At 43.5% G+C, this 26,320-nt stretch overlaps 2 protein-coding genes across 2 annotated transcripts in view; both read right to left on the minus strand.

Moving 5' to 3' along the window:
• The window catches only part of KDM3B (lysine demethylase 3B), a 56,532-nt gene extending 42,456 nt beyond the window's left edge, over positions 1-14,076 (minus strand). The window contains exon 1 of the mRNA XM_057412416.1: positions 13,868-14,076. Coding sequence (XP_057268399.1) covers positions 13,868-14,050 — 183 coding nt within the window. The 5' untranslated portion in view covers positions 14,051-14,076. The remainder of the gene's footprint in view (positions 1-13,867) is intronic.
• Positions 14,077-15,702: 1,626 nt separating this feature from the next.
• Positions 15,703-26,067, minus strand: LOC130600804 (C-terminal-binding protein 2). The gene is made up of 9 exons (XM_057412407.1): positions 25,963-26,067; positions 25,150-25,304; positions 24,915-25,059; positions 22,388-22,594; positions 21,563-21,777; positions 20,622-20,752; positions 20,347-20,474; positions 19,700-19,820; positions 15,703-18,643 (listed from the first exon to the last, which is right to left on the minus strand). The coding sequence occupies exons 1-9, from the start codon at positions 26,009-26,011 to the stop codon at positions 18,472-18,474; spliced, it is 1,323 nt and encodes a 440-aa protein (XP_057268390.1). The 5' UTR covers positions 26,012-26,067; the 3' UTR covers positions 15,703-18,471.
• Positions 26,068-26,320: the final 253 nt, after the last annotated feature.

The raw sequence follows: 26,320 nt of genomic DNA on the forward strand, positions 1-26,320 counted from the left end.
TGTATCAGCATAGTTAACCGACATTCACAGAATTAAATGCTTCAGCCTGGAAAGTTTATGTTGCCTTGTACACTATTAAACTCACTGAACCAAATGCAAATATTTGGGATGACATGAGGTTATTCAGAAATACCTACTCACTAGATTTTTCATTACCTTATCTACAAACGTGACAATACAACTCACACTGCAAGTCTAAATCGCTACTCTGAGATATCATCCTCATTTTTTTCTGTCACAAAGGACAAATGTTAAAGCCCTATGAAATTACATGGTAAGAATGCTAGGACCAGGAATGCTGACTACAAATCTCATTCCACATCCTGACAACTAGAGCTAGTAAGTATTAAAGCAGTTGCATTCCAATCTTACACCTACAGAACTACACAAATGTAATCAAATATGTCAGGTAAACAGCAAGAAATTTCTGATCAGTTAAGAAACACGTTAAGCTCTGAGAGAGTCAAATCAGAGTTTTGGAATCATTACAAGATCACTAGGGATAACAGGGCACTAACCAAAGACAGCTCTCTCTTTGCTTTACCAGTAATTCCTGTTAAAAGAGGTATTAGAGACCATTCATACACTCCTCTTTCACACACCAGACTCAAAAGCTCAAACTCCAAGGGCAGAGGAGAGAATATGAAGCAACTCTCCCAATGAATTCTTGAACTCAATTACTGCTTACACTGCCCTACAGAGAAAGAAGAATGGACCTTTCAAGATATCCTCCCTTCCATTCAACAAGCTTCAGCAATACAGTGGAAATTTGACTGAACACTTTTTCTGTTTCAGTGGGCCTGTAGCTTTCTTGGCAGTAGCACGTGACATAAAGGGAGGACTACCAGGTATGAATAACAAAATGGAGCTGTTTATATGTACAGTATCAGTGAGGTAATCATCTTGTTATGATCCTCTTACTGTGCAGTTACATGAAAAAAGGTTGTCAAAAAGAATTATTAGAATAATGCTGACTTTGGAATATATGTCATTTTTTGCAACATAATGAAGAATTTGGTGAAAATTAGGGGAGATTTTATAAGCTGCTACACAGAGAGGACCTCTCACTAGCACGTCCCCTTAAACCAGTTGGCAAGGATCACTAAAGAGAAGCAAATTCAAGCAAGCAACAAAGGGAAGCTTACCACCTATCCCAGATAAATAAGGATAGCTATTAGGGTTTTTTTTTTAATTTACTCCTTCAGACAAGATTTAAGTCAATTCACCTTGACACACACAAGAAATAAGACTATAACAAAACTTCTTCCAGTTTTAACCTATAAGACATCTCACATTTCCATGAATCATTCTAAATTGATGAAGTGGAAGAGTTCTACTTTTAGATACAAATTTAACAAATTACTTCCTATTAAAAAAATACTACAAGAAATGGCCAGTGATGAACTTTAAGATGAGTGTTCCAGGTTTAAGGGGCTCACAAAATATTCTGACAAATACCGTGTACCCATCATATACAAAGCAGTAGCAATGCCATCTCTAATCTAGGGGATGTTACATCTAGGATGTTACATCTATGGGACATTACAGCAGGACCTCTCTCAATCACCTACCAGACTCTTGGGAGTCTGGGGAGGTCCTCACTTACTGGAAGCTGGTCAGCATTATTCCAATATACAAGAAAGGCATGAAGGCAGAGCCAGGAACTACAGACCTGCTACCTAGCCACCTGGAAAAGCTATGAAAATCACACAGGGCACTTGAAGGACAATGCAATCATCAGGCACCATCAACATGGGTTCACAAAGGTAAAGTCCTGTTTAACAAATTTCATCTCCTTCTACAACAAGACCACCCCCCCAGTGTATGAAGGGAAGGTGGTGGATACAGTTTTTCTGGATTTTAATAATGCTTTAGGTTTCGTCCCTCATGGCATCCTTCTGGACAAGTTGTCCAACTGCAAGATAAGCAGGTTCACAGTGTGCTGGGTGAAGAACTGTCTCATTCGCAAGGCTCAGAGGGTTGTAGTGAATGGGGCTACATGTGGGTGACGACCAGTCACCAGCAGTATTCCTTAGGGGCTCAGTGCTAGGGCCAGTGCTGGTCAAGATTTTTATCAAGGATCTGGATGCAGGAGTTGAATGCACCATGAGAAAGTTTGCTGATGGTATCAAACTGGCAGGTGCTGCTGACTCTCTCAAGTGAGAAGAGACCTTGCACAGGGATCCTGCACTGCGCAATCATTAATACCATGAAATATAATGAGAACAAATGCTGGATTCTGCACTAGGGATGGAGCAACACTGGACAGAAGTATAAATTAGGGGATGAGTGGCCAGAGAGCAACCTGCAGAAAGGGACCTGGGGGGCTGGTTGGCAAGAAGCTCAGTACAAGCCAGCAGTGTACCCTGGCAACCAAGAGGGCAAAACAAGTCCTGGCAATGTTTAAAAGGCATTTGGACAGTGCCCTCAACAATTTGGTTTAACTTTTGGACAGCCCTAAAGTGGTCAGGCAGTTGGACTAGATGACTGTTGTAGGTCCCTTTCAACTGAACTACTCTATTCCATCATGTAACTCAGAAAATAGACTTCACAGTTTTCCTTTCTAAAACCCCAGACCCATGAACTGAGGGAAAAGGAGAGAAAAGACTTACATTATCATTCTAAGATCATCTCTCTCCCTGCAGAACAGAGAAGTCATGGCAAGTTTGTTTTACACACTTTACGTTCAATATTCTGTTTTGTTCCATCTTGGTATCATCAACAGAAGCAATGGAGTCCTGCAAAATTCTGACTTCCAACCTTTACAACAGGTGTTACTAATTCTAAGTCAATACCCAACAGACTATTCTTATACACATATGCAAGGCAGCTGCTCCAGATCCATGCAGCACCACACGATACTGTCAGTATTGTCAGTAGTTTCCAACAGATCACACAGCAACAAAAAGCATGAAACCCTCATTAATAACAGCTATGTTCTCAGTTTCTGTTTCCAGAATGTGCAATAAAAATGTACTGGGCGCACAAGAAGCAGAGGCTGACTTGCACAGCACACCACATCTTTGTGCATATGCTAATTTGTATTACTACAGAAAATAACTACAGCATATTTGTGAACTGATGCCCAGTATGCTTAAATTCTATCAGAAAAAAACTAAGAGAGTTGTGAAAGAGATACCTAAAGCAAGGAAAGTATGGGCAGATTGGACGTGCTTGAGAGTGACTAGACATATTGTCTTCTGATATTTAAAGTGGTAAACAGGAACAGTCTACCTTTGCTGAAAACCCCAAAGCCTTAAGGAAAGTGGCTGCATTATGACTGAGAATTTCCAGGGGGTGGAGGGTGTTTCATCTTAATTTGGAAATTGTGCAGTTCTGAGTCAAAAGGGCAACGTCTATGTGCTAAAGCCCTGGCTACAGCAGAATATATTACCTCTCAAATGTACCAATGGCCCTACAATTCATATGGTCACATCTACAAACAGTATCTTCTGCTGACTCTCCTAACTCTGCTCACAATCAGTTTAGATGAGTCATTGATAAGAACAGCAATGGTGCTTTGTTAATACTAATGGTTCTAAACAGTGGTACTGGTGATAGTAACTAGACTTTGAATTAGTGCAGATATGACTGTATCATATTAAAAAAAAAAAAAAAAAGATGCTGCTTAGACAAAAATGTACCTGAAAGATTTCCCAAGTTCTCCTACAGGGAAAAAACACCTTCTCTAAGCAACATCTGTTTATGAACAAGAAAAGATTTTTATGTTTGGCTTTTAGGTTTGTTTAAATCTACAACACTTTTTTTTCCCCCAACACAGAACAGCCCTGTAATTCTCCCAATAAAAAGCAATACTACAAAGCAGAGCTGCTTTACCTGATCTACAAAGTCTAAAGTGCTTTTTCCAGAAAACACATTCTTATTTAGCCACTATGCTAAAATTCAGGCCTTAACACACTATTGAGAACTATGGTCTGGTTCAAATGGAATATCCTCTAGAGTTTTCCAACATCAGTTCCACCGTAAAAGCAGCAACAACAGGAAGACCATAATGTAGGTAAAACAGACATACTGGTCTTTATCATCATGTGATACACAGGTTCTAAACATGCTTTATAATAGGAAAAAGTATTGCAGCTTATCGCATTAGAATTTGTACAAAGGTCTAATGTAGATGCCATCTATGAAAAACAAAATCTTTACATTTTTTTATACATTACAAAAAGCAGAAGATGGCAAAAAATCCAAGTTCAAAAATATCCCTTAAAATGGTCTTAAATTTTACCTAGTTTTGAAAGGAAGGATGGTCCATCAGTTGCTAGAGAGTAGCCAAAGACCCAGGTTCAATTCCCTGCTGCATCAGAGGCTTCCTGCATGACCTTGGTCAAGTCATTTAGTCTCACTGGCTGAGTTTCCCCATCTGTAAATTGGAATAATAGTACTTATGCCCAGAAAGGAGGCACTAGTAGGAATCTGTTGCAGACTATCAAGTAAAACTAGGTAACAAGCTGGTTCATGACTTCTTACTCATGATGCAAAAACAACTACATTATCAACATGTGAAAGAGGAAGGAACGGAAGGGTAGACACTGAGACTGACCTTGGGAGACATCTGAGGTCTCATTCAGCTAGAACCATCATTAAATGGGATTAAAAAAGAAAACTAAACCTACTGTAGTTTTCTAATAGTTTTCTAATGCAGTCAAGGTATTACTTTGGAATTCATTACATGAAACAAAGATACATCAGTGCTTAGAAAACTTTTACCTTCCAATCCAGTAATCATGCTTCAAACCATTTCTTACAAGCAAAGGCAAAAAAATCCAATCTGAAGTATATATAGACACACAAACACACTAGGTGCTTCATTGCAGCTGATTCCCAAACCAAGAAAATTAGAAAAAGAAACTAAGGAGAAAAGTCCTCCTCCAAAATAATTTGTATCAGGGCAGATGAAAAAGTAGATTTCATCACATAACCAAGAAACCACAGTTATTAGAACAATTATGCTTAAAGGCTGATACTGATTAAGTCACTATGTATTTAGTGAAGACACTAAATATATTATTAAAATTAGAACATATACCTTGTTTTTATATTTCCTTGGCACTTTCCTATGCTCATAGCACATACTGATTATTAAGCAAAACAATCTAAACCACCTTTGACAGGAAAAATCCTAGAGGGCATAAATAGTATTAAACCATCAGCAGCTACAGAAATGGTAACTCTGCTAAGTCATTACATTAAGGGTAGTGACCACTAATAAATGGCTACGAATATTGCATTCCTTCCCTCCAGCATATCAACCAAGCCACACAGCTTGGTGTCACTGGCAAACTTGCTGAGGGTGCATCAATCCCACTGTCCATGTCACCAACAAAGATGGAGAACAAGACCGGTCCCAACACCAATCCCTGAGGGACACCACTTGTTCTTTATCCACCGAGTGGTCCATCCATCAAATTGATGTCTCTCCAATTTAGAGACAAGGATGTCATGTGGGACAGTGTCAAACGCTTTGCACAAGTCCAGGTAGATGACATCAACTGCTCTACCCCTGTCCATCAGTTCTGTAGCCCCATCATAGAAGGCCACCAAATTGGTCAGGCAGGATTTCCCCTTAGTGAAGCCCTGCTGGCTGTCACCAAGCACCTTGTTGTTTTTCATGTGCCTTAGCATGCCTTCCAGGAGAATCTGCTCCAAGATTTTGCCAGGCACAGAGGTGAGACTGACTGGTCAGTAATTCCCCGGGTCATCCATTTTCCCCTTCTTGGAAATGGGGGTTATATTTCCCTTTTTCCAGTCGTCAGGAACTTCACCTGACTGCCATGATTTTTCAAATATGATGGCCAGTCGCTTAGCAACTTCATTCACCAGCTCCTTCAGGACCTGCGGATGGATTTCATCAGGTCCCATGGACTTGTATACGTTCAGGTCTTTACGACAGTCTTGAACCAGATCCTCTCCTACAGTGGGCCTAGGGTCTTCATTCTCACAGTGCCTGCGTCTTCCTTCCAAGAATTGAGTGGTGTGGTCAGAGCCTTTGCCAGTGAAGAACAGTTTTGGGTTGTGGGGGGGTTTTTTATTACAGGTTTTATATTCTTCAGCTGCTACAATACTACTACTGAAGCTTTCCACAAAAAATATGACAAAGCTTTGCTAATCCACTGCTACAAAGAAAGAGCAGTAACCTTCCCGTTTAAAAGTTACCTACAAACATTCATGGGTAGATATGGATTAGATACTTTAAGGCCCTGTCATTCTCTGCTTGAAAAAAGATTACTATCTCTTCCAAATAGAGAAATACAGGTCTCACACCTTGAATTTATACCTTGGAACACTTCTGTATAACATTTCACACCAGCAAAAGACAGCCTACACACCGAGCGCAAAAATCAACTATTCTCTGATAAAACATTCATTTGACTGAGGGCCTTCATAGGAATATGTTCCAGAAAATAAACTGATTGAGAACAGTCATTAAACATTGTAACCAACACCAGGACTGCCAAGTTCCCCAGAAAGATCATATGCTGGGAACCTCTGCAAGCACGCTTGAAGGCAGAACTCAAATTACCTTGACAACTTTGAGAAATTGCCTCAGATCAGAGCACAATACAATCATGCAAATAAGCACAAGGTGCTAAACAAAGGCAGAAACTACCAGTGACAGGACAAGCATCAGTTTTATAGAAAAATAAAAGCAAGCAGGTACAATGGGTCATGAGGTGGTATACATTCAGCTACCTGCTTAAAAAAGAGGACAGACATGTACATAAATGTCTATGTACACCTGAAGCAACTGTCTCTCTACTTAGCTTCGCTGCTAAGATACTTATGAGCAGTTTGGGTCAGAACAACAGGAGGCAGCAGAAGAAAGCACACAAGAATGACTAAAGGTCTAAGAAGCTGAAACTTTGGAGTGGTCAAATTAGGTTGCTTTATCAAGAAAACATGAGACTGAAAGGGGAAATTAATAATATATTCTTCATGAAAGGCCTGCCAGAAAAGACAGTGAATCCCATTTGATCTGTCTACTACAGAGATAAGACAATATTGGGATTACAATTCAACTAGAAATATCTGGGTAAGAAAATTTGCTTGTATGAGAACTGCAAAACCAGAAGCAATGAGGAGATTATGCAGTGACACTGTAAAAACCTCTATTAGCAGAGAAGGAAAAAAGAGGATCCAGAAACTTGTCAGGAATGGCACTGGTAGAATTGATGATGGTTTCATATAAGAGAATGGAATGACAACACAGAGAGAAGGGGGGGGAACATGTGTTGTTACTGTTATTCAAAGGTGGCTACTTCTGTGAGCAAAAAGTGACAGAAGACAGTATGACATGGCAAACCGAATTAAGTTGTTGGGGCCAGTGCATTAGTAACTATTTGTACAGCCATTTCAAACAACTACTGAAACAACGAGCTTCCTAGAATTTTAAATATCTTGCCTGGCATTATGATTATTACATCTGAAGCCTGAACAACGCTCTGACACCACAGTAACATACAGCAAGCCCTACAGTAAAATTTAAAGTACAGAAATATAGCATATCTAAAAAAATATGAGTTTATTTACATTGCTCATTTGACACAACAAAGATGATAAAGTTTCACGTTCTGTTTTTTTATTGTTGGGTTGTGGGGTTTTCTGTTTTCTTTGGGTATTTTTACTTTTGTTTAACAAAGGGCAAAAAAGAAACATTTCAAGATTAATAAGTAACAGAATTATAGCGGGTATCAGGAGCAAACACAAAACACCAGCATAGCTAAATTCTGTAATCATCCTAAAACCCCAGGCAGTTCCAAGCAGGACCCAGTTTATTAATGTAAAACAAAACAAAACTCCACCAAAAAAAACAAAACAAAACAAAACAAACACCACACTATATTTTAGCAAAACAAACACCACACTATATTTTAGCAAAAATAGTAGAGAAAACCATTCCTGAAAATACTGGTCTTCAATACCTCTTTATGTGGCTCAAAAAGACATGTATTTAGATGAGTCAGGTCAAGTAGGTAGGAAAAGAACGACAATGTGCCAAAACAAGAGAATCTTGCACAGCACTCTGTCAGTATCTCATTTCTTTCAACATTAGAGCAGTCCCAGCTTGAGCATCATTACCGACCCTCACATTGGTCACACACATGGAGGAAAATGTCAAGGAGTATCACAAATGTGAGTATCACAGCTAAAAATCAGTGCTGGAATCTACACACAAGCTACAACATGCAAGGGAAGAAGCATCATCTTTGGCAAGGGCCTATCCCGTTTTGCACAAGTGACACTTGAGTCATTTTAGAGCACACTGCAACCGCCACTCTCCTGTTGTAACAAAAATGAGCAATGCTCAGAACCATCTATGAGCAGCCCTGTCAACGCCTCTGCAACACAAAGCCAGCCCACAACCTTAATTACCACAGGTACGAATGCGACAGCAATCTAGTTTGGCCTCAATCCATCTAAAATACCTCTTTACCTAATGTCTGCCTGCATCCCAATCAAAGTATCATAAAAACCGACTTCAGTGAAATAATAGCAAGACAATCTTTTTTGACTACTGTTTCTTTCTGCACCTGCAGAGATGATGATATCTGCTGTTTCACAAAACAAACCAACTAGAAAACAAAGAAAGCTATTCCTAATCCCAAGGATTCTACAACCCAATTATCAGCAAGAAAAAGATGAGGAAGAAAAAGCAACATCTTGAACTGCAGGTTTGACAGCCAGACTTTCAAATGATTTAAAATTGGTGCTTGTATAATTGGCAAATACAACACCTGAATTTGAAACTAAGGAAGGAAAAAAACTGGTAATTATTAGTCTATTCAAACAACACCAGTGGTTTGCCAAATATCAGAATAAATTTCAGGTGAGGAATGAGGTAGGGAGCTGCAGAAAACAAGAATGTCAATAAATGGAAGGAGTTAAAAGTGAAAGAAAGTTTTAACTACATAGCTTACGTATGATATGAAGGACTTTTCCGTACTGCATCTAACCTGAACTTGAGTATCCAAATGGCACTGCACTGAAAATGAAGGCGTCCGGAATTTACAAGCATCTAAGAGCAATGATAAAAGCAGGATGGAAAATTATTAGTTTTAAAATGGCAAGTATTGGAGAAGTAGAATTATTATTTCAAGATATTAATAATGTCGCTGATAAAACTGGCATAAAATGTATCATATTTTTTTACACACATTCCTGCCTCAAATCTAACAGTCCCTTATGCAGGCCAGAGACCCACAGAGCTTGCCTAAGGAATATGTAAAAAGTTGTTTTCCTACGGGGGGGGAAAGAAAAAGCAAGCCTTGTATCTTATGAAGTTGAAACTACAGAACAGACTTCTTGAAGCAGTTGCTTGATTAGAACACTGGCCTCCCCTTTTCATCCAAAGTGTTTAGGAAATGGAATGCCATCAGAGATTAACACAGTAATAACTCAAGACAAAACTCCCACTTTCCCATAATCACCTGCATTTCAAGTAGAAGTTTCTCCATATACAACAAGTCCATGTGTTTTTACCTGCTATGAAATAATCAGTACACTTGAAACCTGACAGAAAAGAGTATGCAACTGCTAGCACATATCCGACAGAATTCCTGCATCAGGCAGTGCCCTGCAGTCACACCAAGAGGCATCAATAAACGATGCATTTCAAACTTCTAAGTAGCTCCACTGATACTGCCACTGAAAACCGAGAAATCATCTTAGTATGGATATTACAGAAACCTGACTGTCTGCAGCCATTTGAATGATGAAATGGACTCCCAGGGGCCCACCTGTAGCTCAAACCCCTCATCACCATACTGAACCACCCCATACAAATGTACCATTCAGCCTTTTGGGTTTATCTGAAGTGTGACACATACAACACCTTAGAGAAAAACATACCAACAAATGTGTTGGCAGGCACCTACATTATGATTATATGTACTAGTTTTCAATTGCTGAATTTTACTCTATTTGCGCAGCTCTTACAGAGTCTACTGCTTTCTGTATCCATCACTAAAAATACAGCTAAATGAGGTGACCATATATTCACTGATCAGATCATAAAACATGGTTTCTGCTTTCCCAGCTTATGGCATTTCATTTGGTAAAATGCAAGCCCTGGTCATACCATGTCAACAGTGTCCACCCATGAAAACAGACTGCCAAACTGCTGTGTTTTGACAATGATGGGAGAAAAAAAACTAAGGTCTTGCCAAAGCATAGTTTCCTAGCCTTTTCTCCTTGTTTCGGCTGTTACATTTCAACGCTACAAAACAATACTCACAAAGGTCAAAACAAGTAATTTTGATGAAATGTCTGAATCTCTTCTGCCTGTAATTGGTACTTCTTCAAAGGCAGAAAGGTTGATCCACAAATGCAAACACAAGGAGCTCCCTGCAGACTTTGCCAGTGCACAGTAACTTCCCAGCTTTCACTTGCAAAAGCTGGATCTGAATATTGCTAAGAATTTAACACTACAATTTTTCCTATCACTTATATCAGTATAAATAAAACTTGTAGATGCAATTACAATTAAATATAAAGATGGGTTAACTCTAGAAAGAGAGTCCTTGAATATCGATTTTAAACAGTAAGTCTATTTTAGCAGCAATTTTCAAAGCCAAATAACCATAGTTCACTCAGACTGAACCAGTGAATCTGAAATCTTTGATTCTGCTGCAACAAACACCGCAAAGGAGGAAGAGGCCAACCCTCCAAAGTCAATCCAAGGTCAGTGAGCTCTACAGAGCATCCACTATCAGATGAGCAAAAACTTATTTTATATCCCTTTGCTGGCAAATATAGAGCAGTCATGCTGTGCATGACTTTACAGCTAAACATCATTTCAAAAAACTCTCACCTGGCAGCACTCAACAACTTTGATTCCCTCAACAGATGCACAGGGATCTCCACATCTCACCAGTGCAAGACCAGGGAAGGCAAAAGGGTGGATTGGGTGGGCCTTTGACCTTGTCCAGTACAGATACTCTTTCACTGACACGAAAGTAAAATACTCATTTACTAATACTGGCTGTATTAGAGGCAGCAGTTCTCCTAGAAGCTTACCTTCTCAATCTAGAGCTTCCATATTTCTACCCAGACTTCCCCAAACAAGTCCAATAGGTTTAATATGTATTAAAATTACTGCACATGCAGATTAGCACAGCATGTGTTCAATAGTGTGATGCTTCTGGAATATCAGAAGCACCACATAAACACTAGATATGCACAGCAAACATCCAAAGTGGGCACTTCCATAACCCTCAGGAGTAAGGCAGTTCAACTAAACCTCTTGACCATGTACTGTAATTGCTACCATGTGTCAAGAAATTACAACAAGTACCCTCAAATAAGGAAAAGGGGGATAAAAATGAAGTGACAGGGACTTTGAGTGTCTTGGTTAACAGAAAGACAGGAGACAGCACAGTTGAGAAGGTACCCAGTACAAACAGAATCTGTGTTGCATAAGAACAGCTCTGCAAAGTTGTTACTGTTCCTTCTCCATTACCTGTATTTTGGGGGAACAGTCCCAATCCCATTGTCAGCCCTGATAAAGCCACTACTGAGATCAGTCCTACCATCCCCTCCACAGCCACCATCTGCCCTGCCCCTCGCTATTCAGTGGGCATGACACATGGACACCAGTGATGGCATAAGACCAGGAATGTTCCTCAGCTTGAGTCTCCACTCCAGTCCTCACCTATAACTTCATAACCACTTCAGATCTGCCAAGACCCTTTTAGAGAATTTTACAAGTCACACTGAGTTACCTCTAACTGCAATGACACTGCCAAAAAAGCCAAAACTGCGTTTTTAATAAATCATGTAAACTTATACTTTCATAAGCTAAAACCAAAGAGGTATTCCATCCACTCACACATCATCCCCACTCCTTGCATTTCAGTAGTATAAACGGTTACAGAATCCCTCATGACCCTGTTGAGCCCCAACCCAAGAAGAGTGTAAGTGGAGTCACAGAAGACATTGCTCACCATATGAATGAAAATTTTTCAGTGTGGATGTCTATCACACACAGGAAGGCTATCAGAAAAAACCTTCTGGCACAACAAGAATTTGTGCTTACTTTACAAAGTATTGCAAAGCAGAGGGAATGTACATCAACTACTTTTGCAGTCAGCTCTCATTCAACGAACTTTTTTCCTTTGAAGAGCTGTATTTTACTGGCTTTTCCAAAAGCCTATATTTTATATATATTTTTATATATTTTTAATATACTTTTCTACTTGCTTTGCAAATAAAGTATGTTCAACATACGGCTTGTTCATAAGCATCTCTTTTACAGCAAAAGGCATTAAAGATACGCCTACTGGTCTTAACAACATCCACCCACCCCAGTTTTCTGCCTTTAACAGCAGCAGTAGGAGACATTATTTAGTTGATTTTTACCTTGCTAGGGTAGTCTAAAAGGTTGGTCAACGACTGACAAGGAAACAAACTCTTACCTTTAATTGAACAGGTTCACTGGAGGAAAAAAAAAAAAAGGAAAACACCCCACCAATTCTTCCAGCAAAAGAGCATAAAACCAACACACCAAAAATTCCCTACATCATACTCAGATTTGGGATGGATTACTCCAGAATGCAAGAGTGCTGACAATACACTTGTCAAATGCAGTCTGCTACAAAAGTAGCTCTCCAGAACAGAGACAACACATTTTGACGTTTCTCGTCTCAAACACTTGCCCCATTTTCCTTTGAAGACCCCCTTTCTGCATGTTAAGGAGGTTTTTTTTTCCCTCCTTAAACAAAAAAACGGAGCAGCTAGAGTGCATCACCACAGCTCTCAACTGCAGACACGGGGTGCCAGGGCACCTGGCTTCACCAAACTAAATCCAGCACACCCCTTCCCACTGATGGCACAGTTGAAGTACTAAGACAAGGCCAAAGAAATCAGCATCACTGCAGAAGTCAAGGCAACTTCTCAAAATTGGAACTCTGCAAAGAAACCCAAAGAACTTACAGTAGTAACAACAAATGTTTAATAAAGGTCATCAAAAAGAGAACTAACAAGACTCTTCACAAACACAGAACTTCATGCCTTCCCCCCCGTGGGTCTATTTAACAACCACAGTTCTCAGCAGCATACCACCAGGTCTCTGAAGCATACCATTGATCACAGCAAATATCTGCAGAATTGGCATACGCAAAGAGATACATAGCTCAGGCATTTTTGAAGAGCTCTTTTTAAGATCTCCACACATGCATCTCACTGAGCTATACTTGTGCTGTTATCTTGTCCTGAACTCAGGACAACTAGAAGCAAAACAAGTAAGTGCTAAAGACTGTTTAAACACATTATATGAAGCACGAATTCCTACAGCTGAAAACAAAATCTGAGACAGAATGAAACTGATGATCCCCACTCAAAAGTACACCTTCAAACAAGAGCATCACTTGGGCTGCTCGAGAAAACTCAGCATCTTACTGAGGAAAAATAAACTCCAACGATCAAAAGTTACATACAGATGGATCAGCACCAAAACGCAGAAACCTCCCAGGCGCGAGTTTCACACGTCGATTACCTCCAACCACCGCACCCGAAGCCACTGGGTCCGCTCCGCCCCAAGCAGACCCGTGTCCCGGCAGCTTCAGGACCGATCCGCCACCGCGCCCGCCGCAGACCGGCCCCGCCGCCCCTCAGCCCGGAGCGCGTCCCGGCAGGCCCAGCGGGGAGTCCGGGGCGACCGCGGAGAGCCAGCACGGCGCTGCCACGACTCGCACACGAGAGGCGGCGCTCCGCGGCCCCGGCGCCTCGCCCGCAGCCCTGCACGGCGGCGGGAGGCCGCGGCCCACGCGGGCGGCCCGACCCGCAGCGCCCCGCCTGCGGCTGCCCGTCGTCCCAGTCCCAACACCCCCCGCCCCCACCGCCGGGGCCTCACCGCCAGGTCCTGGGGCACGGCTCCGCTCATGGCCCGCACCGTGCCGCTCCGCCAGGCCCGGGAGGGCAGCGCAGGCCCCGGCCCCGGGCCCGGCTCCGGCCCCACCGCCTCGCCCTCGCCGGGCCCCGCCGCCAGCAGCAGCAGGAGCCGCTTCCCCACGGGGGAGGCCGCCGCGTCCGCCATCCCCGACGGGCTGGAGCCTCCTCCGCCGTTGGTCGCCGCCGCACCGAGACACCGAGCAAGCGCCTGCCCCGCACTGGGCCTCCGAGCGCCGCCCGCCCCGTTCCCGGCATGCACCGCGCCGCACTTCTCCCTCCTCCCCTCCTCTGTCCCACAATGCCCCGCGCCACCCCGCCCGGAGCGCGCCGAGGTCTTGCGCTCCGAAGGCGGTGCCGGGCGCGGCGGCAGCGCTGGGGAACCGGAAGAGTGGCGCAGCTGAGGGAGCCGGGCGGGCCGGGCCCCGAGGAGCCGCCGCAGGCGCAGGAACGCTCGTAACGGCGAGCTCAGGCTCCGGAATTACCCCAGGAGTTGTTACGGAGGTGAACGCAGACAAAACGCCGCTCGGCAGCTCCAGGTGCGGGCTGGCAGGAGGAGCTGCTGCCGGCCCAGAGTGACAGCAGTGCCTCACAGGTCCGGGGCTTCGCTTGTCGGTGAGGCAGAGTTTGAAAAGGCGTTTATTTAGGAGGCGATTAAGATACAGAATTATTTTGCTAATGGTATGTGGCTGTCGTGGTGAGCTGATACATGTGAACAGTTCTTATGTAGAACAGCACAATGCCCTTTTTGGTGTACTTGGGCAACCACAGAATCCTTCAGGATCCAACACTTAGAGAAATGACACACAACTTTACATCTCTCTACTTGCACTGTGAAGACACAATAGCACTGACAGACACTGGAATCTGGAGCAGATGCTATCTTCCATACCAGAACAAGGTATGCTCTGGGAGTGCCACACGTGACACTGAATTAACAGCAGCAAAGGCAAGTTGCTTTCTTTCACTTTCGTTTATTCAAAGAGAATGTACCAGGCAGTTTTAAGTAGATGACAACATTTTATCTGGGTTTATTCCTGGTTAGGGGGATGCAAAATTCACTGGGAAATGGGCAAGGTAGCACCAAATACCGGTTTGTACCATGCACCTGTCCTCACAGTGCATCTCATGATTTCATCTCATCATCTGTACTCTTTACAGTGTGATTTTAGTCCTGATGTGTCACACAGATAAGATACTAAGACCTGCATCAAGGGCAGCTCAAAAGACTTTCTGTAGGTAAGGCCACCCCTTCCACAGACAGCAGTCATGTTCTTTAGAGAACTTTATTAAAATATATCCAAGAAGTAATCAAACATTTTCTAACAAGGCAGGAGAGAATTGAAGTGAGAAAAACAGCTGTACAGAGGACAGTGCCGGAAGGTTTAGTTTACATGCTTTATTTCAATATTTCACAGTTTAGTCATTGTCTACAAAAATATATTTCTGAATCTCTGAATCCTCTATAAAAAAGCTGGTCAGCAGCAGTGACCTTGACAAAACAGAAAGTACCTTAGGACAGTGTGAGCACCTCCTGTAAGCAGATTAGTGCAGCTAGGACACTCCTGCCTCACCGTGGCAGACTTCTGTTCTTTGGGATTAAAGGTCTGCACTAGTTCTGAAGGAAGGCATTAAAACAAACAAAATAAACATCAGTCCTTCCACTTCTCTAACCTGCAACAGCTTGGGAAGGAAGCTGCAAATCCAAGTGTCACACATGAGAGCATGGACACTGGACCGGGCACTCGGGGGATGGAGAAGACCACAGAGTACCTAAGCACTGGAAATCCTTTCTCTGTGTGTGCTATCTGTTCAGAATAACCTTTGTCTGGTAATAACAGATTCAGTCTATAGGTAGAGGGACAAATGCTGTATAAGCAAAGTAATCCTAGACACACAAAGAGAGCCCTTGTCCTTCTTTGAGGTCATGATAAGGGTTCTGTTTGTTTTTACCTCAGTATTTTCTGCTGCAGCTTTAATCAGGGGGGAAATTGCCTTCATATACAAGCACAAGCCTACAGAGTGTTGGCTAGAACAGAGCCACTATCAGTGCTGTCACCTTCAATTCCATAGTACCCATAGCTGGAAATATTACATCAATCAATTCCCACTAGGGAATTACTAGCCACCAGTATGTCTAGGCACCAAAAGTGAGAACTGAGAAACTCAGGTGTCCCTTAGATGAGATCTTTCCACTCTTCCTCTGCTCAGTTGATTGGTCTATAGAGAAATTTGAAGTTAAGAAGAGAAGAAGAGAAAAAAAGAAATAAATTGCTGCCTCTTTAAAAAAAAAATAAATCTATCTTGCATTGTGCTCTAGAAGAGACACGGTCAATGTACTCCGATTCTCTGTAGTCACAAAGCTCGTAACTAGAAGCCCCTTACCACAGAATAATCTCAGACCTGAACCTCTAAGCAGGGCAGGAATTTTCAGCAGCGATTAATGAAAGAGCAGTTGCTGACAGATTGTGGTAATACACAGAGGATGAGCTCTCAGGCCCTGAAAACTATTCCCCATCTGCCTGTCAGAACAGCTTTCTGAGCTACTAGCATGTAAAACTTAGATTGCTTAGAGAACTCAAGAAGGTGCTGCTGGTTATTTTCCACCAGTCCCAGTCTCATCTGCTAAACCTGAGCTGCCAAGGAGGTATATGAATTTTAAGTAGAATCAGCATCATCCATGAAAACACAGAAGTGAAGAACCTTCACCAAGACAAACACCTTATCAAAAAAGACACTCAGCACTAGAGAACTAATATCATCTCACTAATGCTAAACAGTTAAAAGTGTAAAATCTGTAAGAAAACACCTGAAGTTTACTTCTTCGTTTTCCTTTCTTGAATTGTGAGGTGTGAACGGTTGGAGGGGAAAGGAATTAATCACTTCACTGCATCAGTAGCAAGACATTATATGAAGGCAGTTGGAGAAAAATTTAAAACCAGGAAAAAAAAAAAATCAAAACCCTGAAAATTTAGTGACTGTGAAAGCTTCCCTCAGCTTCCCAAACAGCCCAACGAGAGGATTGTGTCCACACCTCAAACTCTATTTCCAGTCTATTCCCAGCTGCTCAGCTTCCAGTCACAGACACACAACAGGGAGGCAGACCAACCCACACAGAGGGGATGCCTCCCACACAGCACCGACTTCAGTAGGCCCACACAACATGAACAAATCAATTGTGAGTTGTTACATGTTGTGCATGGAAAGGCTGTAGCTAAAGTGTAACAAGGTAAAATTAAAGGAAGATGTGGAATTAAGGATAATCTTCTCCTGTGGAACCCATTTTGCTCCATCCCCCTCAAAGAAGTGATTCATACTTGATTATTTGGAAAATGGGAAAATTCTCGAGAGCAACAATCCTGCCTTGGCTTCCAGTGACAAGCTAAGAGGGTTCTTTCTCCTTTAGTATCCCAAAGCTTACTCATGTAAAAAAGAAAGAAAAAAAAAACAAAAACCCCAACCAAAACACCACTGTCCTGCCCTGCCCACTATTGGAGATGCAGTGTATTGTGGGAGAGCTGGCGTAATTTGCTCAACCAGTGAAAGCTGCCTTCTCCATCAGCACAGGAACCGGTGCTATGTTACTTCTAGTTGATGCAGTTATGGAAAAAAAAACCAAAACAACCCACAACCAAACTGTAGCACAAAGCTTAGAATTCTAACATAAGAGATACCTTGATACCTTGTGGCTAACCACCACCGTCAGACTGTGAGGTACCTGTGTGCGAGGAACAAGCAACTGCAGTTGCAAGTTACTGCTACCTGCTGTCTCCCAGGGCAAGTTTTTCCCACTTCTGGATTTTCTAACTCTTCTCTGAGTGAGACAGACTCCAGGGTGAACTACTCTGAAGCCTCACAAACACAGTGGTCACTGCAATATATCTGACGACAGTTTGATCCCTTCCAAATTATTTACAGGGCTGGCTTTGAGACTGTTACTTTTAACCTCAGGCGTAGTACTGCATAGACTGAACTTTGTATGGTCAACAATGAGCAATGCCTGTTCTCACAGGAAACCTTAATTAAAACAAGCAAAGTAACACACACAGCTGAGCCTAGGCTGCATTCTACCAAGGGCATAATAAAGACAGTAGTCACAACTTCTCCAATTCACTAGTATTTTCTTTGTACTCCCCATGGCTACACTTGAGAGGTTCAACCAAATTAAATTTAAGCTACAAGTCACAACTGAAAGGTGTGCACTGAAGTCTGGTGTTGGGAACCTTGAGGGCCACTCCTGATCAGACAGCTCCACTTCAGTGTTTGACCCCACAAGGACAGTTCCCTGTCACAGACAACCGGGGTAGATATATGGGAAAATTCATTTGTTAAACTAAGTGTTTCCAAGAGGAGGCAAGGTCACTGCTGTCCTGCCCCAGGGAAGGGGAAAGATTGAGGGTTTAAAACTAACGGGTTAAAAATAAAGGCAAGAGCTAAAGTTTGCCAATAATGAAATGCATTCTCCTGTCCTGCGTGAACAGGAAACAGTCTCTGTAGGGTGTTAAAGAAGGTCCTAGGAAGAGATGCTTTCCTACTTTTATCTGCTGTGAGATGAAAGGAAAGATGCTGCTATTGGTCAGCAGGAATCTCTCTGTCTGCATCCAGTTTGCTTGTCTCTCCTGGGGAAGGGGTACGCGGTGCAGGGTGGGAAACAGGAGGGATCCCGTGAGCTACAATCCCTTCCACTGCTGGCGGTTCTGGCAGTGCAGGGGTGGCTACTCCCACTACTCCTGGAGGAAACCTAAAACCAACAGAAACAGAAATTACAAGCTTGCCCAACAGTTATTCAAGGGCTAGGGAGCTATGCCCTCAGGCGCCTGCTGGATACAAACCCATCTTTCTAACAGAAATGCTCTGTGACAGAACACAGGAGAAGTCTCCAGAGATGAAGAGTAGCAGTTGTATCCTAATGACACCCGTTCATAGATGGGTCATGTATTCAGCATTTAAAAACTGGTACAAAGTTTATCTCCAGTGGAAAACAGCATAAGGTGTTGTGTGAAGGTACTCTGAAGGGCTAGAAATTCCCTCTCCATCAGCTGGAGGAGCACAAGCTGCCAGTTATCCTTCACTGGACTCCAAGACAGAAAAAGTAAGGAACCGAACTAATAAAAACAGCTACAAGTGAGATGAGAAATAGGACAGTAATAGTCATTAATTGCTAATGAACCATTCTTCCATTACTTCCCATTCTGCCTCCCTATGCTTTCTCCAGAAATATACTTGAACCTCTGTATGTCTCAGAGAAGGGAAGAGAATGTATGTCTTACTTTGCAGATGGAAGAAAAACAGAAGGGAAGCAACCTGCCCAGAATCACCTGGCAGGTCTGTAAGACAAATAAACTGAAATATACTCTTATTTAGGCCACTGCCCAAATCCACCAGACAATGCCTCTTTAATACTCCATATATGAGCTAGAATTGAGAAGTGTGCTTTGTCTATACAACTCTAATGATACACACAACTTCTAATCTTCAAGATCCAGACCTCTTTTTCTGGTACCAAACAGGCTTTCTTATATAAGGAGATCTCTTGGGCAGGTCTTGCAAGGATTTGGAAAAACAAACCAGTATGCAGCTGGAACTAAATATGACCAAGTAAATGTTAGATCCTAGTACAGCTTCAGAAGTGCTGCTGTTAAGTTTCTGGAAAGAGTTCATATACAGAGCATATAGAAACAGAAACAGCTTGCAGCTACAAGTTTGGGTTCTCAAACCAAAAGAGGGATGCTGGCCTATTTCAGTAGGAAGATAGGCTTGAAAGCGGTAACTTGTACAACCTAAATACACATCTCACCTGTAAGCTGCAGCTCCATTGAGTTCTGGGTGGACAGCTGCAGGATCAATACTGGACCACTGAGCTGCTAGCAGCAAGTACTCCTTATTAACACAGTTCCTCAAAGCATCAGGTATGTGACCTACAAGAGTACCAAGAATTACGAAAAACCCAGGACTCAATTGGAAAGGGCTAGTCCCCTGAAGCATTTAGAAAGGAAAGTAAAAAGGAAACACACATGTTTTTTTCCACCTATCTCCACAGGGTAACACTGGGCAGGAGAGATTCTTCTGAACAGCTAGTCTCTGGAGAATACAAGGAATTGATCCTTCCTTCCCACTTCTGTGATCTTACAGAAATTATCTGCCACAAACTGCAATTGCCAAGCCTCACCTTCCCCAAGAGACAGTATGTACTGCTCCAGAAAAATGGTGTACAGTATAACTGTCAAAGGAATTATTGCAAAGGATGTACTAGGTATAAGGTTTTCCCAGGGAGGGAAAATGCCACTCCAGCATTAGTTACAAGACAATTACCAACTTACACTCCAGTTTTAGATACCAGTTACTGAGCCTAAGTTTTCAGATCAAGGAGTGTAAGCCTTGCAGTGAACTAACAAAAGAACACTCTGCAGTACCAGCTGCAGAGCACACAGTCTTCCTCATTACCTGTAATAGCTCTGCGGATCTCCTTAGCTGCATCTTCTCTGGATTCAATGGACGCCTGCTCACTGTACCAGGCAGTGTGAGGGGTGCAGATCACATTAGGCGCATCTTTTAAGGGACCCTGAGCAAAGCTGCATGGGAGAGGGGAGGAGGGAAACAAAAAAACAGATAACCCATCTGTCCTCTTGGGTATCACCGTAACTCAAATATCAAAAAGCAAGAGCCATCCAGTGTAGGTGAGTCGCATGCTAGCAGTAGGCATGCAGGTGCAACATTACCTGAAAGGCTCAGACTCGTGCACATCCAATGCTGTTCCTCTGATTCTCCCCTCTTTCAAGGCTTGTGCTAAGGCTTTCTCATCTACCAGCCCTCCCCGGGCTGTGTTCACTAAGAAGCAGCCCTGGCGCATCTGGAAGAACAAAAATATTAAGTGGTTTGAGAATGAGGCTTTTCATGAAAGCTAGGTGAATCTTTGAAGTCTACTGGAAATGAACAGGAGCCTGCAGTGATTAGATGAGGCCTGAATGAACTAGGGATGCTCTCACTGCAAAGCTAACCACAAGGGAAATGCCTGCAAGCAATGCTTGAGAAATTTGCTTTAAAAATGTAGAAACAATATCACAAGGGCAAAAGTGGAACTCTCAAATTCTGCACTCCATACTCATCCTACTAAATTAAAAAAGAAAGAGGACATGAATCAAGTATCCAGCTTGTCACGGTTTAAGCCCAGCCGGTAACTCAGAACCATACAAAACTGGACTACAGCATCCAGATGTCTCACATGAAAGCACTGATAAACATTCATAGACTAGTGGAGCAGAGCCCGAGACTGATTTTGCAGTGGGCTTGGGCAGAGAGGCTTTGGCAGAGCCGTGTAAAGAAACTTACACAGCCCCAGCCACAGCACATCCGGCTCTAAAAGCCAGTCAATTATGCAATTTAAAGGTAATCTGAAATTATTGAATCACCTAAAGCATTTTTTATAGGTGAAGTTACTGGGCAAGAAGAGCCAATCCTATTCTTCTCCTAACGTGAAATTCTATACAGCACAAAGCACAAGCACCCGGATCCACACACTCCCAGCCTCTGAGAGGCAGCAGCAGGAGGCACATGACAGAGGCAGCAGGATTCACATGCTCTCAGCCTCTGTGAAAGCAGCAGTTTCTGTTTGCATTCATTTCCACAGTGTTCTGTGGGGGAAATCAAGCTCCTGCTGCACCTGTTTAATAGTGAAGTCATTGATGAGGTGATGGTTATGTTCATTCAGGCTGCAGTGCAATGTGATGCAATCGCTGTGCATTAGTAGATCCTGCAGGGTTCCTACTCGTTGTAAACCCAAGGATCGCTCCACTCCATCCGGCAGATAGGGATCATAGAAAATCACGTTGAAGCCAAAGGACTTGGCTCGCAGAGCCACTGCCTGTCCAACTCGGCCTTCACAAAAGAAAACCCACAATCATCAAGGAAAGGTAAAACAAACTTTATAGACAAGATACTGGGGTAGACTGGGAGCCTACACTGGACTTTACTGTCAGGGCCAAAGGTAACGCAGCCCTGGAAACCCCTCAGATTGCCACAGGGATCCAGAGGAGGTTATTCAGTGCTGATCCCATATGGCTAATTCTAGTCCTTCCCCATGCAACATAGCCAGAGCTTAGCCTAGAAGGAGCTCTGTTTTTCCAGACAAATCTGGACCCTTAGCCAGAAGCAATAATAATCTGATTACACGAACCTGGGGAAAGAACTGGTAGCTTTCAGGTGGCTTTGTCACAGGGCCTAGCACTCAGGGAAACAGTCACCAAGAAGAACTGTCTAAATATTCCAATTCTTCTAGCCATTTGAAAATAGAAAAGAAATCCCCAATCCCATGGCATATACCTAACTCTTGAAGATATCCACCACCACAGAACAGGGCACTGGTATTCCTTACAAGTCAGTGCATTTCACAATGCTGTAACACTGTCACTTGTTTTCAGCCTGTGACTCTCACATTCCCAGAAACTTTCACAGTTCACTTTTCAGTCTAACAATTCCCATCACTTACCTAGTCCAATGATGCCCAAAGTCTCCCCACGGATACGCACAGCGCCACCAGCCACCTCTCGAATCTGTTCTACACTTGAGGCTCGATTCCCTTCCCTCATAGCCTGATGTAGCCAAGTAACACGGCGATAGAGGTTCAAGATGTGGCAGAGTGTAGAGTCAGCAGTCTCCTCTACTGAAGAGGAAGGGATGTTGCAAACTGCAATGCCTACAAAGCCATAGAGGTCATATGAGATTTTTAGCATCACAATGCTAAACCAACATAGAGCTCTTCAGACATAAGTGCTGAAAGATAATTCAGTGCTCCAGAACCACTGCAAAGAGACAGGATTCATCTCAGAAGCTCATTCACAGAACACAGAAATGACCACCAGCTTTTTAACCCCAAGGAAATAGCATTCCTTCCTTATAAATGTCCATTTCATTGACACACTCACCAGAAAAAGAAGAAAAAAAAAACAACAAAACAGACTGAAATAAAAAAACTGGTTCATACTAGTGATGCAAGAAACTGACTTTTATAAGATCTCCATCCAAAAAGATGCACTCATTCCAGAGAGAGGCCTAACAGATTAACCAGCAGACTGAAGAAGAATTAAGACAGATGGTTGAGCTCTTCCGTGCCTCACAGTCCAGATGCTCACTGCAAGCATCAGCTTCCCCAGGAGCAACAATAAGTAACTAATTCATTAAACACAGAAAAAAGCCACAGGAGCCTCTCTAAATCCATTTGAAATTATACTTAAAAATGGCAACATGTAACACTCCCACTCTAGAATAGCATACAACCACAAGGGGCCATAAAACCCATGGCTAGAACTATTGGGTAAATTACAAATGCAAACTGAGTTAAAGTCCTGGAAGCACAAAATACTGTCAGAAAAGGGAAAGATGGAACACTGTAGCAAAATCTGGTCTTTCCCTGTTGTGGCTGTCCTTCAGTCAATAATCCAGCTGGGAAATAAAAATAATTAGATTAAAAATGGTCTCTTCCAAAATGCAGCCATCACCACTTGCCAAACCAAGGAAACTCTCCCCCTCAGAAGTCTACCACCTATCCTAAAACTAGGCACAACATCTAGGCAATGGTTGAAGGCACATAAAATTCAGCAATGCATCACTCTTTTGTAAGCCCCTTACAGAGTAGACATTTGACTAAATTCAGACTATGTTCTCCCAAGAGAACTAGGGAAATCTCTATGAAACCCTTTGCAATTGCGCTGTAATACCACATAGACTACTCAGAGACAGGCGAAGACAGGGAAACCTAACTTCTTTTAATCTCACTGGTTACCACCTCAGTCAACTTCAGACAAGCCACATGCATTCATCTCTTACACAACTAGACACCAATTTGTGTTTACATGCAATATTATGCCTAAATGTAAGAAATGAAAGCACACACAATAGCCCCTCGTTCTGATTTGAAGACTCAGAACACATAAGGAACAGTATCTTACCTCAGAATGAATTAAAGGGCCTGGGTAACTAGGAAAATAACCATTAGTTGTCCATGATAAAGGAAATCTGGCCATGCCTGAAGGTCATCATAGTACCTCTCCAAAGCAAAACTGGCAAGCAGCAGTCTTGACGGTGAAAGAATTTTACCCATTCGTTTCTCTTTGAGTTAATTAGTGTAGAGTGGGGGAAGGCTTTGAATCAAAGATATGGAAAGTGGAAAAGCCCAAGAGTAGAGCAGTTTCCAAACTCAGCCCAAAAACGTAATGGCTGGATGAGAACCAGAGACCTTGCCAGGAACTCCTGAGCCTTCAGTTGAATCATTCAGACCAGAAGACCTAATTCAAGCACTAGACAAATAAGCACTCCTCTTTTACTTGCAATTCAGCTGCTCTTACAGTCCAGAATTTGTAACACCTACATCAATTTTACATGCATTTAAGCTTAATCTAATCTTCATTACATTAAGAAAGATTTCAAATCACTTACACAAGCCCAAAATAAGAAGGAACAGCGTACTTAGATGACCTACATCACCTGGGGGACTACAAGGTCTGAAAGTCTCACTGTCTGGCAGCTTTGGTCACTTGATCCAGACTCTTCACATACATAGGGCTCTAAAGGAATCAGTAATAGCGCTGAATCAGAACCTACATGCATATAAAAAAGTAACAGGAAAACTCACTTATCAAGTATTTACAGTGAGTTTATCCTGTACCAGTATTTGCAGGCTGCTTTTGGATGTCAGTTTGCCAAATTCTTTTCTCACAAACGACCTAAAGCTGCCTCACCAAAAGTTACCTGGACACTGTACTCAGGTTTCTGAATCCCAAACAACAGGAGAGACACTGACACCTATAGCAGAGCAATCTGAACTAAGAATCTTTTGTTCAAGCCACCTACTAACTTCGATATCGTCAGCTTCCTAAAAATGTACGATATTAAGCAGCTTCAGATCTTTTTACAGAGAAAATCTAAAATGTACTCTGCTATAAAACAGAAAAACATGTGCAGTGTTCCAGTTCCCATTCAGTTCTGATCACAACAGAGCTCTAATGGTGTCACCATACCTAATTCTGCAGCGGATTTGATGTCAACATTGTCATAGCCACTGCCAATGCGCACAATGACCCTGAGGGCTTTGAATTTCTCCAGATCCTGACGAGAAAGGGTAATGGTGTGATACATCAGAGCTCCTACTGCCTCATTCAGCACCTACAACAAAAACCAGGGCAAATCAGTCTGCTTCAGTTAGCCCAAGAGGCAGAGCTCTATGTCTGAATGCTCGCACATTTTTGTGCCCACCTTTTCATGGATTTCCTGAGTTGACTGAGCATCACAAAATGCCACTGTAGCAACATCCTTCAAGATGGGCATCTCCACAGTGCAATCTCGTCCATCCAGGAGTGCAACCAGTGGCCGTGTTGGCATTGGGCCATTCACAATAGGAGGCCGTATGCCTATTAAAAAAGTCAGCAGGAGTGATTACATGAAAGACAAGAATTCTGAGTCTCATTTGCTAGTCCAACAAGTCATTAGTTCTGTTCGAGTTCTGTAGTACTTCGGAAGGGATTAGTCAACGCAAAAGAAACAGTAAACAAACAGGGACATTAAGCTAGAGAAGAAAAAAACCCAAACAAATCCAAACAAACCCAAACCCCTGCCACCACTATAAAAAGAAAAATAAGCCGCGTTTTATCAATCATGAGATAATTGGCCTGCTCAGAAACACGCCTCCCTATCCTAGCTTCTCAAAAGTAGTTACAAAGCCGCTTCAGGCCTACTGCCCGTTAACTAGCCCCTTCCCTCCCCAGCGTGCCAAGACACAAAGTCTGTTTCCTGCTTAACAGCGCACAAGAACCCGTACGCTCACGGGCCCTGACAGCCGCGGCGTTCCCCGCCGCGGGCAGCGTGCTGCGGAAGCGCCGGGTGGAAGCGTGCCCGCAGGCGGCAGGACCGGACAGGCGGCCGCCGCGCAGCGCCGCTCGGCGGGGAGAGCAGCTGCGGGCCCGCGGCCCCGCCGCACAAGGGCGCTCTGCCCTGGCTGTTGCTGCTCCCCGCCGCCGGGCGCGGCCCCACGCGGCGCTCCGCAGCCGGAGGCCGCCCGCCCCGCCTCACCTTCACAAATCCTGTCCAGCCGCTGCCGCTTCACTTTGTGCCGGTCCATGGGCCGCGCCGGGCCGCGCCACCGCTCAGCGCCGCGGAGGGACACTCCGCCGCTCGCCTCCGCCGGCCCCCGCCACCAGCGCGGACGCACCTACCCCAGCTCCCAGGAGGAAGCGGAAGAGCCGGGCCGCGGCCCCGTGCCGCGCGGCCCAGCCGCCACAGAGGTACCGCGGGTTGGGGCGCCGCTCGCTTCCGCTTCCGGTCCGCCGCGGCAGCCCGCCCCACAGGCCCTTGCGGCGAAGGGGCGTCCCGGCGCGCCCTCATACGCCTCGGTCACGGCGGTGCCGGGCCGCGAAGAAACCCGGAGCTG

This window comes from Pezoporus wallicus, unplaced genomic scaffold, assembly GCF_028554395.1.
Source record: "Pezoporus wallicus isolate ANWC-B61680 ecotype Strahan unplaced genomic scaffold, APGP_CSIRO_Pwel_v1 contig_7842, whole genome shotgun sequence".
In the NCBI taxonomy this organism is placed as follows: Eukaryota; Metazoa; Chordata; class Aves; order Psittaciformes; family Psittacidae; genus Pezoporus; species Pezoporus wallicus.